We start from the raw sequence: 16546 nt of genomic DNA on the forward strand, positions 1-16546 counted from the left end.
TGAGCGAACACCGCCTTTGACCTATGGCCAATGCATTTGTTTTCTCCTGTTCCCAACACACAGCCGGTCTGAGACGACTTAGGCCGGATAAAATACCGTGGTCGCCGTCGGGCGTCAGTGCTATAGTGGTTGGCATAGCTGCCTTCCAAGTAGTTGACCCGAGTTTCACTCTTGGCCGACGCAGCATTTTTGCTTTTTTGGTGACATAGTAGCACAACTAGTAGTACACATCGCACAGCTGGTCTCAATGGGCATAGCGGAAAAGCCGACATCACATGCGGCGTCTCCGTCCGGCGTCGGTGGTATAGTGGTTAGCATAGCTGCCTTCCAAGCAGTTGACCCGGGTTCGGTTCCCGGCCGACGCAGCATTATTATTTTTTTTGTCATATCACAGCAGAACTTGCAGCCCACATCACACAGCTGGTCTGAATGGGCATAGCAGAAAAGCCAACGTCAAATGCAGCGTCTCCGTCCGGCGTCGGTGGTATAGTGGTTAGCATAGCTGCCTTCCAAGCAGTTGACCCGGGTTTGGTTCCCGGCCGACGCAGCATTTTTATTTTTTGTCATATCACCGCAGAACTTGCAGCCCACATCACACAGGTGGACTGAATGGGCGTAGCAGAAAAGCCAACGTCAAATGCAGCGTCTTCCTCCGGCGTCGGTGGTATAGTGGTTAGCATAGCTGCCTTCCAAGCAGTTGACCCGGGTTTGGTTCCTGGCCGACGCGAATGTTTTTTTGTCATATCACAGCAGAACTTGCAGCCCACATCACACAGCTGGTCTGAATGGGCATAGCAGAAAAGCCAACGTCAAATGCAGCGTCTCCGTCCGGCGTCGGTGGTACAGTGGTTAGCATAGCTGCCTTCCAAGCAGTTGACCCAGGTTTGGTTCCCGGCCGCCGCGAATGTTTTTTTGTCATATCACAGCAGAACTTGCAGCCCACATCACACAGCTGGTCTGAATGGGCATAGCAGAAAAGCCAACGTCAAATGCAGCGTCTCCGTCCGGCGTCGGTGGTATAGTGGTTAGCATAGCTGCCTTCCAAGCAGTTGACCCGGGTTTTGTTCCCGGCCGACGCAGCATTTTTATTTTTTTTGTCACATCCCAACAGAACTTGCAGTGCTCATTACACAGCTGGTCTGAATGGGCAAAGGGAAAAGCCAACGTCAAATGCAGCGTCTCCGTCCGGCGTCGGTGGTATAGTGGTTAGTATAGCTGCCTTCCAAGCAGTTGACCCGGGTTAGGTTCCCGGCCGACGCAGCATTTTTATTTTTTTTTGTCACATCCCAACAGAACTTGCAGTGCTCATTACACAGCTGGTCTGAATGGGCATAGAGGAAAAGCCAACGTCAAATGCAGCGTCTCCGTCCGGCGTCGGTGGTATAGTGGTTAGCATAGCTGCCTTCCAAGCAGTTGACCCGGGTTTGGTTCCCGGCCGACGCGAATGTTTTTTGTTTTTTTGTTGGGCGAGAGCGGAATAATTGGTTGCAGGGGAGACGCCCACTAAGCGGGCTTTAGGAATGGAAAAAGCGCACACACGACGCAACGAAATTCAGGAGATCGAAGGAGCGCGTGGGGTAGTGACCGATAGCGATCGCATCCATCATGCTTTCTTTGATTACTACCAGGCGTTGTTCGCACAACATGAAGTTGACGTGCACAGATTTAAAGGCGAGTTTCTCGGCGCTATGCCTAGGCTCGATGAATCCCGAAAGGAAAGCTTGGAGAGGCGAATTAGTGAAAAAGAAGTTGAACGACTTTTTACAAAGCGTTTAAAACGGAATTAGCCCCACTTTTGACTTCGCTGTTTAATGATGCCTATGATCGTAAGGAGTTGCCCCCGTCTTACGGTGCGGCCCATACCGTCCTCATCCCTAAAACAGATGATCCTATAAAGCTCAGACAGGTTACTGCATATAGGCCGATCTCGCTAACGAACGTCGATTACAAAATATTCATGAAAGTGTTGGCGGCGAGGCTTCAGAGCGTTATTAAAGAAATTGTTGGCCCTCATCAAACTTGTGGCATAAAGAACAGGTCGATTGCTTACAATATTCATAAGGCAAGGTGTGTGCTGGAGTGTAGCGACGTCACTGGGGTACCTGTGGCAATTCTCCAGCTAGATCTTGAAAATGCGTTTGACTGTGTTGCTCATGAGATTTTGTTTTCTATCTTAGATCATATCAATGTAGGTTCTATTATCACTGAGGGTGTGGCCATGGCGTACCGACACGGCACTACAAAGTTAATTGTTAATAAATCGTTGGGGGCCCCCATTAACTTGGAACGTTCGGTGCGTCAAGGTTGCCCCCTCAGTCCACTCTTGTTTTGTATGTATGTTGAAACTTTGTGCTTGCACATAATACAGAATAATGCTGTTCATGGTTTTCGGCTGCAAGAAGCGGAAGTGAAAGTCCTAGCATATGCAGATGATGTAGCAATTTTCTGTGTCACAAAGGATAGCATTAGCAGTGCGGTAGAAGGTGTTAAAAGATTTAGTTTGGTCACGGGAAGCAAGGTGAACTGGGGAAAGTGCGTGGGGTTCTGGCACGGAGAATGGCCGGATACTCCTCATATTTTCGCTAATGTGATCTGGTGTACGACCCCTGTAAAGTACCTTGGAGTCCCGTTGGAATTTTACAGAGATACTGAACAGTATTGGAAGGGGCAGGCACAAGAGACACAAGAAAAAGCAGAAAAGTGGAAAAGTACTCATTTATCCGTGTTTGCAAGAGCCACTGTGTGTAACCTGTTTTTTATTAGTAAACTGTGGTATGTGATGCAAGTGCTCCACTGCTCGCGAATTAACATACAAAAGGTACATCGAATTTTTGCGGTTTTTGTATGGGCCTCTAGCTGGGAAAGGTGCATGCGGACAAACTTGTTCAGACGGGTCAAAGACGGAGGCCTAGGGCTGGGACACTTATTTGTGAGGCAACTGGTAAACAGATTTTTGTTTTTCCGTGATGTTGAAGATCCTTTCCTGCGCACAGTGTGCCAAGTAAGGCTAGGGCGAGCCTTGCCAGAGTATGTAGTTGCAACAAAATGCATGACAGGAGGCATTTTTGGTTATTTCCGAGAGATAGTAACCAGCGTCAGATTCTTAACTACTCGGTTTTCAAAGGAATATTTGAGCAGCGTAAAAAGGAAAACATTGTACAGAGATGTTTGCGATGATATCTTTCCGGTGCCGTTGTACAGGGCCTTGTACTGTGGAGGCCCCGGCGGTAATGTGTTGCAAAAGGTTAAAAAAATGAATGTATCGCCGGAAGTCAAGAGTTTTTTCTTTAAAGTGCACACTGGAACTCTACCCGTCAAATCTTTTTTGGAGGAAAAAGAGATGTTTCTACCATGGGGACCAAACTGCTTAATCTGCAAGCAACCGGAGACCATAGACCATGTTTTTTTGCACTGTTGGGAAGGGGTTTATTTTTGGGACGTGCTACAGGGGACCATGAAGAAACAGCTCCCGTTGCATTCACACGGAATTAGGTACTTGCCAACAAGAAATGAGGGTGGGATCCCGTTCGATTTAGTCATGCTGGTGGGCCTCCACAGTATATGGCGCTCTCGTATAGCCGGGTACTACTGTGACCCCGAAGCGCGTCCAGCACGTATATATTTTCAAGAGAGCATCTGCAAGTTTGTAGAAATACAGAAGATACGGAATCCTGTCCCTGAGTGGCTCTTAAGGCTAGAGCCTTTGACAACACTCAGAGAATTTTAATGTGACAAAGCCTGGTCCTCTCTTGGGGATTTCGCTTCTTGTATAACTGTGTACATATTATTGTATTTGTGTCTTTGTTTTGAGAAAGCCGAGGACCGGCAATAAAAAAAAAAGTCGGTGGTATAGTGGTTAGCATAGCTGCCTTCCAAGTAGTTGACCCGGGTTTGGTTCCTGGCCGACGCGAATGTTTTTTTGTCATATCATAGCAGAACTTGCAGCCCACATCACACAGCTGGTCTGAATGGGCATAGCAGAAAAGCCAACGTCAAATGCAGCGTCTCCGTCCGGCGTCGGTGGTATAGTGGTTAGGATAGCTGCCTTCCAAGCAGTTGACCCGGGTTAGGTTCCCGGCCGACGCGAATGTTTTTTTGTCATATCACAGCAGAACTTGCAGCCCACATCACACAGCTGGTCTGAATGGGCATAGCAGAAAAGCCAACGCCAAATGCAGCGTCTTCGTCCGGCGTCGGTGGTATAGTGGTTAGCATAGCTGCCTTCCAAGCAGTTGACCCGGGTTCGATTCCCGGCCGACGCAGCATTTTTATTTTTTTTGTCACATCCCAACAGAACTTGCAGTGCTCATTACACAGCTGGTCTGAATGGGCATAGCGGAAGAGCCAACGTCAAATGCAGCATCTCCGTCCGGCGTCGGTGGTATAGTGGTTAGCATAGCTGCCTTCCAAGCAGTTGACCCGGGTTTGGTTCCCGGCCGACGCGAATGTTTTTTTGTCATATCACAGCAGAGCTTGCAGCCCACATCACACAGCTGGTCTGAATGGGCATAGCAGAAAAGCCAACGTCAAATGCAGCGTCTCCGTCCGGCGTCGGTGGTATAGTGATTCTGCTTCCGGCCACGCCAGTGAACGGACGCAGGATGCAGGGCTCCTCAGGAGCGGCTTCAGCGGCCATGTCAGGCCGCGGTAACAGGACTGCTGAACAGGACAACACTTACCAGGTCGTTTTGCCTGCACTTCCAACAGGTCGGTTTGTTTTGAATACCGTTTTTTTGCACGCCGATATCAGGGCCCGCCCGTACCGGGTGGAAGATTTCCGGGATGCTTTAGCACAACACTCGCTAATCCCCGATGTTATCGCTATGGGGGCGTATCGGATGAGCCACGTCTGGGCCGTCACTCTCAAGGATACTGAAGCCGTCAACAAGATTGTCAGTGTAGGTGAGCTGTCTGTGAAAAACGGTCGCTGTTTGGTGATTGACCCGGCGAACCAGGACGTGCGACTCAAGCTTCACTGGCTACTACACAACGTGCCAGATGAAGATGTTCGTGCTGCATTTGCGCCTTACGGAAAGGTGTCGGAAGTTTCCCGGGAGCGTTGGCGTGTTAAAGGTATGCTAGAAAAGGGCTCTACAACTAGACTCGTAACGCTGAAGCTGAAAGCTGGCATGAAGCTCGACGACCTGCCGCATCAGTTGAATGTTAGCGGTGAGCTCGCGCTCGTCATTGTGCCAGGCAGACCCCCGTTGTGCCTACGCTGCCGGGGTACGGGTCACATCCGCAAAGAGTGCCGGGTTCCTCGCTGCGGAACCTGTCGACGGTTCGGGCATGAAGACAGCCAGTGTGCACGAACCTACGCTAGCATTGCCGGACCTGGGACCAGCGAAGACTCGTCCGAGTTAATTATGGATGAGGCGGATGCGGAGGAGGCTGCTGACATTAGAGGCCAGTCAACGAAACAGGACGCGCCTTCCATGACGGTTTTAACAAAGAATAAGGTGACGGTCTCAAATGAAAAGAATGAACCTCGGCATGTCTTGAACGAACCATTCCAGGACCATGAAAGCGCATCAAAGGAAGTGTCAGAAGACGTAGCCAAATTTTCCGACGCTGAGGACCATCTCAGTACTGAGCCTTCCTTTACTGATGCCATGGAGGTTGGGCCGGAGACAGCAGCCTTAATTGCCGCGAAACGTCCGCATGAGGAAAGCGTGGAGGAGACTCAGCTGCCAGGCGGTGTTTGTGGTGAGCCGCCGCCGAAAACTTCTGGCATCCGAAGAGCCACGTTAAGACCGAAGCCGAACTTCTCGGCCGACACGCGGCAGGCGGGGAAACCGCCTCCGTAGTTTTTGTTGTGCCCTGAACGATTTGTGGGTCGGCTGCCTACCGACCAGCGTCAGGAACCTTCTGCAACCAAGTGGTGCGTGGGTGAGCAAAAATGAAACAATATGCTTGGACTTCGTTTGAATGCATCCCGACATTCTGCTGGGAGGACATTACATGCATACATACGCCGCTGTTCGTCAGAAGCAGAAGCCATGCAACCATGAAGGTAGGCACCATGCGGGTACGGGCGTCTCTCTCTAATACATGACTTTCAAGCTTAATTCGCCGTTACATGTAGCTACTTTGAATGTCAGAGGACTGGGAGCGAGAAGGCGACAATGCCAACTCAGTCGCCTCCTTTTGGATAATGATATAGATATAGCAGCTGTGCAAGAGTCAAAGATTGAGAGCCAAGAAAGCACTGACCGTATGGTGGCTTCTTTTCAAACAAACTTTTATGTGTGTGTATGCCATTCCGTTGGTGTATCGGGTGGATGCCTTTTATTTATACGCAACACGCTGGGAGTAAGCGTAGAGTCCGTTTTTGCCTGTCCAAGCGGTCGGCTTTTGGTTACCGATTTTACCTACTCTAATTTATGCTGGCGTGTTGTGTGTGTGTATGCTCCCAATTCAGGATGTGAGCGTGAATTGTTTTTTGAGTCTATTGAGGTGTGGCTGAAGACTGACAAAATCTTGCTTGTACTTGGTGACTACAACTGTGTGTGCGCAGCTGTGGACCGAGCGGCGAAGTGTAAACCTCGAAGAGACAGAAGCTCCGAGCTGTTGAATGCACTTGTGCATGAGTATGGCCTTGAGGATGTTGGTAGTGTGTTCTCCACTGGAAACCAGCCAGAGTTCACGCACTTTCAGCGTGACAGCCATGCTAGATTGGACAGGGTGTATGCCTCGGTAGATCTTGTTTCCCTATGTACTGCATATGAGGTCAAACCTGTGTCTTTCAGCGATCATTGTCTCGTGAGTGCAGTGTTTGGTCGCAAAGGAAAGAAATCGCGCTTTAACTGGTACCTATGGAAAATGAATGCCAAACTTCTTGCGATGAAGAGTTCCTTACGGAAGTTAAGACCGAGTTTGAAAATCGTCTTGCTATGCGACCAGTAAGTTTTGCAGAGGAATGGGACAGCTTCAAAGAGTGGGTCAAATTGAAATCCATAGAAAAGAGCAGTAAGGTGCGGCATAAAGAGAAAGAAAAAGAAAAAGAACTGAATGAACAACTCCAGTTTTTTTTGAGCATGGAAAGTTCAGTGCCAGGGCATTTCGCCAGTAAAATACGAGAGATAAAAAGTGAGTTGGAAACAATCGACAGCGAAAGATACACAGCGGCTGTCATACGTGCAAGGGCTGAAAAACTTTGGGCTGGAGAAGTTCCGACAAAACGAGCGCTAGCAGACGAGAAAAGATACGCCTGCCAGAAAGAAATAAGGAGTATAAGGTATGCCGGCCATATCACAGAAGATGCTAAAGATATTCAGCGTGCGGTAGCAGAGCACTTCGAAGAACTGCTTAGCGCTAAGCCTCAGACTGTAGGCGGCTTTCAAACAGATTTTCTGAGACTGATGCCTGCACTGGATGACGAAAGTAAAGCGCGCCTAGAAACACCGATAACGTTGCAGGAGATAGTATCTGCAATAGATGACCTGACAACTGGGAAGGCCCCTGGGCCGGATGGCCTAAGCGCTGCCTTCTTTAAAACGTTTCAGCAGTATGCGGCTCAGTTTTTGCTCTGTGTAATCACTGAAGCTTATGAACGTAATACTGTCCCATTGTCTTTCTCTACATCGCACATTGTTCTAATACCCAAGACAGATGATCCGGAGAAACGTCTGTTGGTGGGGTCATATCGACCGATTAGCCTCACCAATGTTGACTACAAGGTGTACATGAAGGTTTTAGCAAAACGACTGCAAAGCGTAATAAAGAAATTGGTTGGGTCTCATCAAACGTGCGGCATCAAGGGTCGATCCATTGCCACGAATATACATGTCGCAAGAACCGTACTAGAATGTGTTGATGCACTCGGTGGTCAGATAGCCATGATGCAGTTAGATTTGGCGAAAGCCTTTGACCGTGTTTCTCACGAAATTCTGTTTTCCATTTTGGAACATTCTAACCTTGGTGACGTCATAGTGGAGGGTGTTAAAATGGCGTATGCGAACTGCACGACCCGTATTATAGTGAATGGTGAACTGACTGACAGCATCGCAGTACGTTCATCGGTAAGGCAGGGCTGCCCACTCTCACCCCTGCTGTTTGCACTGTATTTAGAGCCACTTTGCTTGGCTATCATTGATAGCGATCGCATTTTAGGGTTCAAGCTGCAATCAGCACACGTGAAAATGCTAGCATATGCCGATGACATAGCAGTGTTTTGTGCAACTAGAAAGAGCATTTGTGAAGCCACGAGTGTCGTCCAAACATTTTGTGATCAAACGGGATGTAAGATCAATTGGGAGAAAAGCTCTGGGTTTTGGCACGGTGATTGGGACGTGACACCTGATTTCTTCTGTAAGCTGCGATGGTCTGCTCTCCCAACACGATATCTAGGCGTGCCTTTAGAATGTTATCAAGATCCCAACGTGCACTGGATGGAAGAAACATCCAGAGCGAAAGAAAAAGCGGATGCCTGGCAAGGAAGGCAACTCTCAATATTTTCGCGCGCTTCTATTTGCAATGTTTTTCTTATTTCGAGGCTGTGGTACCTCATGAATGTGTTGTGTGTATCACGAACCTCAATTCAGAAAATGCACCGCGTTTTTGCTGTTTTTATTTGGGCATCCACATGGGAAAAAACCGCCCGGACGAATTTGTTTATTTCTGTTAAAAGGGGCGGGCTTGGCCTTGCACATCTGTTCTTGCGTCAGGTGGTTTCGCGATTTATATTCCTCCGTGATCAAAAAGATACCTTTTTAAGAACCGTGATGCAAGTGCGATTACAGAGGCTGCTCCCTGAATGGATTGTGTCATGTGAAAACATGCCTGGTACTGTGACTGGCTACCTGCGCGAGGTTGTTTTTTCGTGCAAGTTGCTTGAAGTGCGGTTTTCTTTTGATTACCTTTACAACATTCCTAGAAAAAAACTGTATAAAGATCTCATTGACGTGATGCTGCCGGTGCCTTTTTATCGGGCATTACACTGTGGAGGCCCAGGGCAGGACGTTTTGAAAAGAGTTAAGAAGATGCCCGTGAGGCCATCAGCTAAAACATTCCTTTGCAAACTTCACTCTAATACGCTCCCTGTTAAAACCTGGCTGAATGAAAAAGGTATCTTCGTCCCATGGACAACAAATTGCCTGTTGTGCAAAAAACCGGAAACAATTGAACACGTTTTCTTACAGTGTTGGGATGCTGTCTTTCTATGGGACGTCCTCCAAAGGACAATTAAAAAGGAGCTTCCATTAACTCCTTACGGTATAAGATTTCTACCAGTGCAGAACGATGATGCACCTTATGATTTAATTATGCTTCTTGGCCTCCATAGTTTGTGGAAAACACGAATGCAGGTGCGTCATGCAGATATAGATACACGATCTTCGCGTGAAAACTTTATTGAAAGTGCTGTTTATATACGTGAAAGTTTCATGAGGCAGCAGGATCCGCCACAATGGCATTGTCTCTTTGATGAGTTAGTGAACTTGAAAAGATTTTAGCCACTTACACGTTAGCTCAAGTGTAGTTGACGTTTTTTATCATGTGTATTTTTGTTTTGTGTTTCACGGCAATAAAGAAAAAAAAAAAAAGTCGGTGGTATAGTGGTTAGCACAGCTGCCTTCCAAGCAGTTGACCCGGGTTTGGTTCCCGCCCGACGCGAATGTTTTTTTGTCATATCACAGCAGAACTTGCAGCCCACATCACACAGCTGGTCTGAATGGGCATAGCAGAAAAGCCAACGTCAAATGCAGCGTCTCCGTCCGGCGTCGGTGGTATAGTGGTTAGCATAGCTGCCTTCCAAGCAGTTGACCCGGGTTATGTTCCCGGCCGACGCAGCATTTTTATTTTTGTCATATCACAGCAGAACTTGCAGCCCACATCACACAGCTGGTCTGAATGAGCATAGCAGAAAAGCCAACGTCAAATGCAGCGTCTTCGTCCGGCGTCGGTGGTATAGTGGTTAGCATAGCTGCCTTCCAAGCAGTTGACCCGGGTTCGATTCCCGGCCGACGCAGCATTTTTATTTTTTTTGTCACATCCCAACAGAACTTGCAGGGCTCATTACACAGCTGGTCTGAATGGGCATAGCGGAAAAGCCAACGTCAAATGCAGCGTCTCCGTCCGGCGTCGGTGGTATAGTGGTTAGCATAGCTGCCTTCCAAGCAGTTGACCCGGGTTTGGTTCCCGGCCGACGCGAATGTTTTTTGTCATATCACAGCAAAACTTGCAGCCCACATCACACAGCTGGTCTGAATGGGCATAGCAGAAAAGCCAACGTCAAATGCAGCGTCTCCGTCCGGCGTCGGTGGTATAGTGGTTAGCATAGCTGCCTTCCAAGCAGTTGACCCGGGTTCGATTCCCGGCCGACGCAGCATTTTTATTTTTTTTGTCATATCCCAACAGAACTTCCAGTGCTCATTACACAGCTGGTCTGAATGGGCATAGCGGAAAAGCCAACGTCAAATGCAGCGTCTCCGTCCGGCGTCGGTGGTACGACGTAATCAGGCAGTGACTCACGTAATCTCAATTGGAGAACTGTCCTTAGAAAGGTGTCACTTTGCTCACGCAGAAAAGAAAATCTAGTCACAATTTGCTTGAGAAATAGATGCATCAACCCAAGGCCCCCATTCTAAACTGCGTGAAACAGATTGCCCCGGTTCGTGCGTTCCCATGTGGATGCCCATATAAACGTTGCAAATACACGGTGAAGTTTCTGTACAGAAGAAGTTGTATAAGGATCTGTGAGATGTGCTTTTGGCAATGCCAGTGTACCGCGCTGTGTATAATGTAGGGTCTGAGCGTGACGTTTTGAAAAGGGTAAACGTATGCCTGTCAGAGCTGGTGCGAAATCATTCTTTTTTCAATTGCATTCCGGCACTCTTCCAGTCAAATCATGGCTGCAGAACAAAGGGCTATTTGTACCTTGGTCTATTAACTGCATTATTTGCAGAAAACCCGAGACCATTGAACACATCTTCTTGGGGTGCTATGACTAAGTTTTCCTCTGGGATATCTTGAAGCGAACTTTAAAAAAGGAATTGCTAATAACGCCATTCGGTATCCGATAACTGCCATGCGCCGACCCTGAAGGAGTGCCGATTGACATGCTGATGCTATTATGTATGCATAGCGTATGGAAAACGCGTATGGATGTCAGGCATGAGCGAACCGTTGTATACCCCGCTCGACACTACTTCATCGAGAGCGTGGTATACCTAAGAAAAATTCGGCGTGCACAAGAAAAATCTCCGGAGTGGCTACCTGTACTGGACCAGCTGGCTTCAGTAAAGCCCTTTTAAATCTTAGCGCTTTAGGCAGAACGTGCTTAGTGCTTTTAGCATTCCTTTTGTTTTGCTTTGTTGTTGTGTATTCAGAGCGTATGCAGTGTGCTTAAAACATTGGTAATATTCAGAGTTTATGCAGTGGGCTTAAAAAAGTGGTAATAAAGAAAAAATAAAGCGTCGGTGCTATAGTGGTTAGCATAGCTGCCTTCCAAGCAGTTGACCCGGGTTCGATGCCCGGTTGACGAAGACATTTTTTTAGAGACATGGCAACTGGGCCACTAGAATACAATCCTGAATTGACTCGAAGCAAATCGAAGTTAAAAATCAAGGCTTACGTCGGGAATCGCCGGCATAATTAATGTAGTGCACCCTGACCGTGCAGAGATAGTTTAATCCTGCTGTCTTATTGGCTAAATACTCGCACTACCACAAAATGAGATGTATACTAGCGCGAGGCTTTATCATGTTTGTTACTCTTTGATGAACGCTCTCAGCTTTTGATTTTTAACATTGTCGCGATCGAAGCACCAGACTCTGCTAATACGCGTGTAGATATGCTCAGTTATTTCTAAGGTGCTTTAGGTAGCTCTTTCAGCTCGTTATCATCACCATCATCATCATCATCAGCCTGACTATACCCACTGCAGGGCGAAGGCCTCTCCCACATTTCTCCACTTTAACCCGGTTCTGTGCTAGCTGCATCCACTTGACCCCTGCGAACTTCTTAATCTCATCCGCCCACCTAACTTTCTGCCGCCCCCTGCTACGCTTTCCTTCCCTTGGAATCCAGTTTGTTATCCTCAGCGACCATCGGTTATCCTCTCTTCGCACTACATGTCCTGCCCATATCCATTTCTTCTTAACTTCCACTAAAATGTCGGTAAATTATCGTTATCAAGAGAGAGAGAGAGAGAGAGAGAGAACAACTTTTATTTAAAATGCCTGCAGAATCGGGTAGGCTCCCTCCAAGCAGGGAGGACAAGCTTTTACCGTGACGCGGCCACTACGTCAGTCTCATGCGTTGTGTTCCTTGAGGTCTTGTTACGTCCCTCGCTACTTCCGCGGGTTCGAGAGGGCCGCCGCCCCCTTCTTGGGGGTGCTGCCACCCCTCTCCTCGGTTTCGCTCGGTCGCTGCCTCTCTAGAGCTGCCGAGACCTGCTGGACGGCCTTGAGTTGTGTCTCTTTATCACAGCTCCTCGTTGCAGCCTCTAGCTGCGGCGGGATCGTCGTCTTTTCGCTGGCTTCGCGCGGATTTACGCTACAGTCCCAAAGGATGTGAGCCGCGGTGGCTCTCTCCTTCGCGCACAGTCTACACATGTCGCTAGCGTGCACACTCGGACACATGTGCTTAGCTAGCACCGGGGTGAGCAGGGACCCCGTCTGTAACTGTCTGTATAACACTGCCTCCTTCCGGGTAAGCCCCGGGTGAGGTGGCGGCATAGTCTGTCTGTTCAGTCTGTACCATTTCACTATTTCGTTGAAGGTGGTCATCTTGTCCTTGGCACTGCGCCGCGACCAAGACTCCGAGTCGGCCGTGCTTGCAGCCGCGCGGTTGGTTAGTCCTCGCGCGGCCGAGTTGGCCGTCTCGTTGTGGTTCACGTTTCCGCGTTCCGACACGTCACTGCCCATGTGGGCCGGAAACCACTTGATCACCACAGGACTTTTGCGTCCGATGTCTTCGGCCTTGCGCAGTATGCGCGCGGCCTCACTACACACCCTAAACTTGGCGTAGTTCTTCACTGCCGTTCTAGAGTCACACAACACTGTAGTGCATCCGGGGTCGGAAACGGCCAAGGCGATGGCCACCTCCTCCGCTCGGTGCGCTTCTCGAGTCCGGACGCTCACCGCGGTCTTCGTTGCACCCGTCGGTGCCCCGACAACCACCGCCGCGTATGCGTTGGTGTTCCCTCGATACTCCGCCGCGTCCACGTAGGCGGCGCCTTCTTCTCTGGCGTGGAGGTCTACGAGAGCCCTGGCCCTCGCCAACCTCCGCTCCCTGTTGTGCTCGGGGTTCACGTTCTTCGGGATCGGGAAGACCCTGAGCTTTCTGTTGATGCTATCTGGTATAGGTACGTCTTTCTGCTGCTTGCCTTCCCTCGGTTCGAGGACAAGGTCCCGCAGTATCTGTCTTCCGGTTCTCGTTTCAGAGAGACGCTCGAGTTGCGCAGTTCTCTGTGCTTCGGCTATTTCGTCCAGCGTGTTGTGGACTCCCAGCGCCATGAATTTTTCGGTGCTCGTGCCCCCGAGGAGACCGAGTGCCGCCTTATACGCCTTGCATATGGTGGCGTCTATCTTGTTACGTTCACTCGGCCTCCAGTTGTGGAAGGCGGCCACGTACGTTATGTGGCTAACTGCGAAGGATTGAACGAGCCTAGTCAGGCTCTCCTCCTTCATCCCCGCTTTTCTGTTGGACACCCTCTTGATGAGTCTCATTGCCGCAGCCGCTCTGCCCGCGAGCTTGTTGATCGTTTCACCGTTGGCTCGGTTTCGCTGGATGAGCAGCCCGAGTACTCGAATCTTCTCGACCTCCGCTTTAACTTGTCCTCCGGCCGTCTTGACCGTGATCTTGGGACGCTCGTACTTGACTTCCATATTCTTTCTTTTCCTGCCCGATCCTTTCGGGGGAATCACCAGCAGTTCTGACTTGGCCGGAGAGCAAACGAGTCCAGACCCGTCCAGCTGCTCCTCGATGGCGTTGACCGCTTGTTGCAGCGTTGTCTCAATGTGTCCGTCGCTTCCTCCCGGTACCCATAGCGTAACGTCGTCGGCGTAAATGGTGTGCCGGACTCCCGCTACTCTTTCTAGCCGGGTGGTCACCTCGATCATCACGAGGTTGAAGAGTAGCGGGGAGATTACCGACCCCTGCGGAGTTCCGACGCTGCCCAGCTTCTTCTCTTCGAGCTGCAGGTCTCCCGCACAGATTTCGGTGGTCCGTTCCGTCAGGAAGTCTTTGATGTACTGGTATGTCCTCCTGCCCATGTTTAGCCTGGATACTTGGGCCAAGATAGCCGAGTGCCTCACTTTATCAAAGGTGCTCTGCAAGTCCAGCCCGAGTACGGCTCTGTTGTCCTTGGTGCCCGTCGTATCGTCGATGATCTCGTTCTTCAGTAAGATCATGGCGTCTTGCGTCCCGAGTTTGTTCCGAAACCGGATGATGGAATTTGGGTAAAACTCCGATTCTTCCAGGTAACGCTGCCACCTGTTCATGAGAACGTGCTCGAGGACCTTTCCCACGCACGAAGTGAGCGAGATCGGCCTGAGGTTCTATATGTTGGGCGGCCTGCCAGGCTTGGGGATGAGGATCGTCTTGGCTGCTTTCCATTGCTTGGGTAGCCTTCCTTCTTGCCAGCACTTGTTGTAGAAGTTCGTTAGCGTTTCGATGGCCACTTCGTTGAGGTTCTTGAGCGCTCTGTTGGTCACTCGATCGGGACCCGCGGCATACCTTCCATTGAGATCCTGCAGGGCAACTCTGACTTCCCAGGTCTGGATGTCGCGATCTAGCGTCTCGTTCTCTTTGCCTTGGTAATCCGGGTGTCTTTCCGTGGGGGTGGTCGGCAGGTACTTGGCGTCCAAGCGCCGCTTGACCTCGTCTTCCCCGTGTTCGCAGATTGCCTTGTGTAGGATCCTGGCCAGGTTGTTGTGTTGGTGGCCCTTGGTCTTGGTTTAGTCGAGGTGGTGCCGCAGCATGTTCCACGTCTTGCCCTTGTGCATCTGTCCGTCGGCTTCGTTGCAGGCCTCGTTCCACTGCTGGGTGCATAGCACCCTGCAGTGGACCTCGATCTGCCTGTTCAGCTCGGCGATCTTCTTCCTTAGACTTCGGTTGGTTCGTCGCTTCTGCCACCTCGCCTTTATGGACTGCTTGGCTTCTATCAGGTGGGCCAGCCGACTGTCCATCTTGTCTATCCGTTCGTCCGTCTCTAGCTCTTTGGTGGCTCCTTCAGTCGTCTCAACGACGTTGGCCGCCCATTGCTCGATGTCAGTAATGTCCACTTGCACCGCGGGTAGCGCCTTTCGAAAGGCGTCCCAGTCCGTAATGCGATGCTTCCTTACGCCGGTGTTGCCTTCGCCTTCGAGCGGTACGACGACCTCCACGATGTAGTGATCGCTGCCCAGCTCTTGGCCCGTGTTTCTCCATTTCGCTTCTCTTGATCCTCCGTCAGTTTTGACGAAGGTAAGGTCCGGAGTTGTGTCTCTCGTAACAGATGTGCCGATCCTGGTGGGAAAGGCCGGATCCGTGATCAGGTTCAGTGCGACGTCGGTAGCGTCTTGCATCAGCTCTCTGCCCTTGACCGTCGTTCTGTGGTAGCCCCAGTCTTGGCTCGGAGCGTTAAAGTCTCCGCACACTACGAGCGTATTGCTCCCCGCGACTGAAGTTGCCTTGTGGAGCAGTGCCTTGAATTTCTGTTGTCCGTGGGACGGGTTGCTGTAGACGTTCACCAGGAAAGTGCTCTCCTTCCTCTTCGTGCCCGTGATTACTTCCACCGTGCAGTGTTCGATGGAGCTTCTGCCGATCATTTCGTGTTCCACGAAGGTGATCCCTTTCCGAACGAAGGTGCAGACCCCTCTGCCCTTGCCCTTGGACGTGTCCCTTTTGCTCGGCGGGCTGTCGTGCGATCGGTAGCCAGGCAGTCTCGGCGTCTCTTCGCTGTGCGTTTCTTGAATCATTATGACGTCTGGTTTCCTCGTTAGTTGCTGCAAGTGTTGTTGCAGCACCGCTCTCTTGCCGGTAAAGCCGTTGCAGTTCCAGTGCCAGACCAAGAGGTCTCTCACTGGTGGTGTGGATGCTGCTGTACGTGCTGTCCCGTCCATGATTGCTGCAGTTTGGTGATGATCTGTGCTTCCATACCTTGTATTTGTGCCTGTATCTGCGTCTGCAGCTGTGCTTTCGTTTGCGCCATCATGTTCTGGATCGTGCTCTGTATGTTCGTTGTCATCTGCTGAACCGTTTGCGTGAGCGCAGTAAGGCTTTCGTTGGTTACCTTGCTGATCGCCTCGAGACGGTCGAGTCTGTCGTCCTGTTTTTCGATTCTCTCCATTGTCTTTCGTTCCTTGGCGCCCTCTATGGCTCTCCTCTTGGGAGCCGGTCCCGCCGCTTTCGTGGCTCTCGGGTCCACCTCGACCTCTGGTTCGTCCTCGGTTATCTCTTCTTGTTTCCTCTCTTGTGCGGGCTTCGGCAGCAGCTGCTGCTTTTGCTGCATCACAATTAATGTCGTTAGCTTCGCGTTGATTTCCTTGATGGTTGCGTCCTGTTCGGCGATTCTCTGCTTTAGCTTCTCGTTTTCGTCTCTTAGGACTTTTATTACCACCCC

The 16546-nt window shown here is 50.2% G+C and overlaps 1 protein-coding gene and 10 non-coding genes across 11 annotated transcripts; all 11 read left to right on the forward strand.

Moving 5' to 3' along the window:
• The first annotated feature begins 293 nt into the window (after window positions 1–293).
• TRNAG-UCC (transfer RNA glycine (anticodon UCC)) lies at window positions 294–365 on the forward strand. Its single transcript has one exon. It is a non-coding gene; the product is annotated as a tRNA-Gly (tRNA).
• A 110-nt stretch (window positions 366–475) lies between these two features.
• Window positions 476–547, forward strand: TRNAG-UCC (transfer RNA glycine (anticodon UCC)). The gene has a single exon. It is a non-coding gene; the product is annotated as a tRNA-Gly (tRNA).
• Window positions 548–1188: 641 nt separating this feature from the next.
• On the forward strand, window positions 1189–1260 carry TRNAG-UCC (transfer RNA glycine (anticodon UCC)). The gene has a single exon. It is a non-coding gene; the product is annotated as a tRNA-Gly (tRNA).
• A 111-nt stretch (window positions 1261–1371) lies between these two features.
• Window positions 1372–1443, forward strand: TRNAG-UCC (transfer RNA glycine (anticodon UCC)). The gene has a single exon. It is a non-coding gene; the product is annotated as a tRNA-Gly (tRNA).
• A 1188-nt stretch (window positions 1444–2631) lies between these two features.
• On the forward strand, window positions 2632–3727 carry LOC146174098 (uncharacterized). Its single transcript, XM_084584204.1, has one exon. It carries the CDS (start codon window positions 2780–2782, stop codon window positions 3725–3727), a length of 948 nt encoding a protein of 315 aa, XP_084440330.1. The 5' UTR covers window positions 2632–2779.
• Window positions 3728–4014: 287 nt separating this feature from the next.
• On the forward strand, window positions 4015–4086 carry TRNAG-UCC (transfer RNA glycine (anticodon UCC)). The gene has a single exon. It is a non-coding gene; the product is annotated as a tRNA-Gly (tRNA).
• A 104-nt stretch (window positions 4087–4190) lies between these two features.
• TRNAG-UCC (transfer RNA glycine (anticodon UCC)) lies at window positions 4191–4262 on the forward strand. Its single transcript has one exon. It is a non-coding gene; the product is annotated as a tRNA-Gly (tRNA).
• A 110-nt stretch (window positions 4263–4372) lies between these two features.
• Window positions 4373–4444, forward strand: TRNAG-UCC (transfer RNA glycine (anticodon UCC)). Its single transcript has one exon. It is a non-coding gene; the product is annotated as a tRNA-Gly (tRNA).
• A 5451-nt stretch (window positions 4445–9895) lies between these two features.
• On the forward strand, window positions 9896–9967 carry TRNAG-UCC (transfer RNA glycine (anticodon UCC)). The gene has a single exon. It is a non-coding gene; the product is annotated as a tRNA-Gly (tRNA).
• Window positions 9968–10077: 110 nt separating this feature from the next.
• TRNAG-UCC (transfer RNA glycine (anticodon UCC)) lies at window positions 10078–10149 on the forward strand. Its single transcript has one exon. It is a non-coding gene; the product is annotated as a tRNA-Gly (tRNA).
• Window positions 10150–10252: 103 nt separating this feature from the next.
• On the forward strand, window positions 10253–10324 carry TRNAG-UCC (transfer RNA glycine (anticodon UCC)). The gene has a single exon. It is a non-coding gene; the product is annotated as a tRNA-Gly (tRNA).
• Window positions 10325–16546: the final 6222 nt, after the last annotated feature.

This window comes from Amblyomma maculatum, chromosome 11 (genome assembly GCF_055883805.1).
Source record: "Amblyomma maculatum isolate TAMU_Amacu chromosome 11, ASM5588380v1, whole genome shotgun sequence".
Taxonomy (NCBI): domain Eukaryota; kingdom Metazoa; phylum Arthropoda; class Arachnida; order Ixodida; family Ixodidae; genus Amblyomma; species Amblyomma maculatum.

What these genes read in the sequence shown, in the direction of transcription:
- LOC146174098 (XM_084584204.1), top strand. Translation starts at nt 2,780, where the DNA reads ATGCAAGTGCTCCACTGCTCGCGAATTAACATACAAAAGGTACATCGA.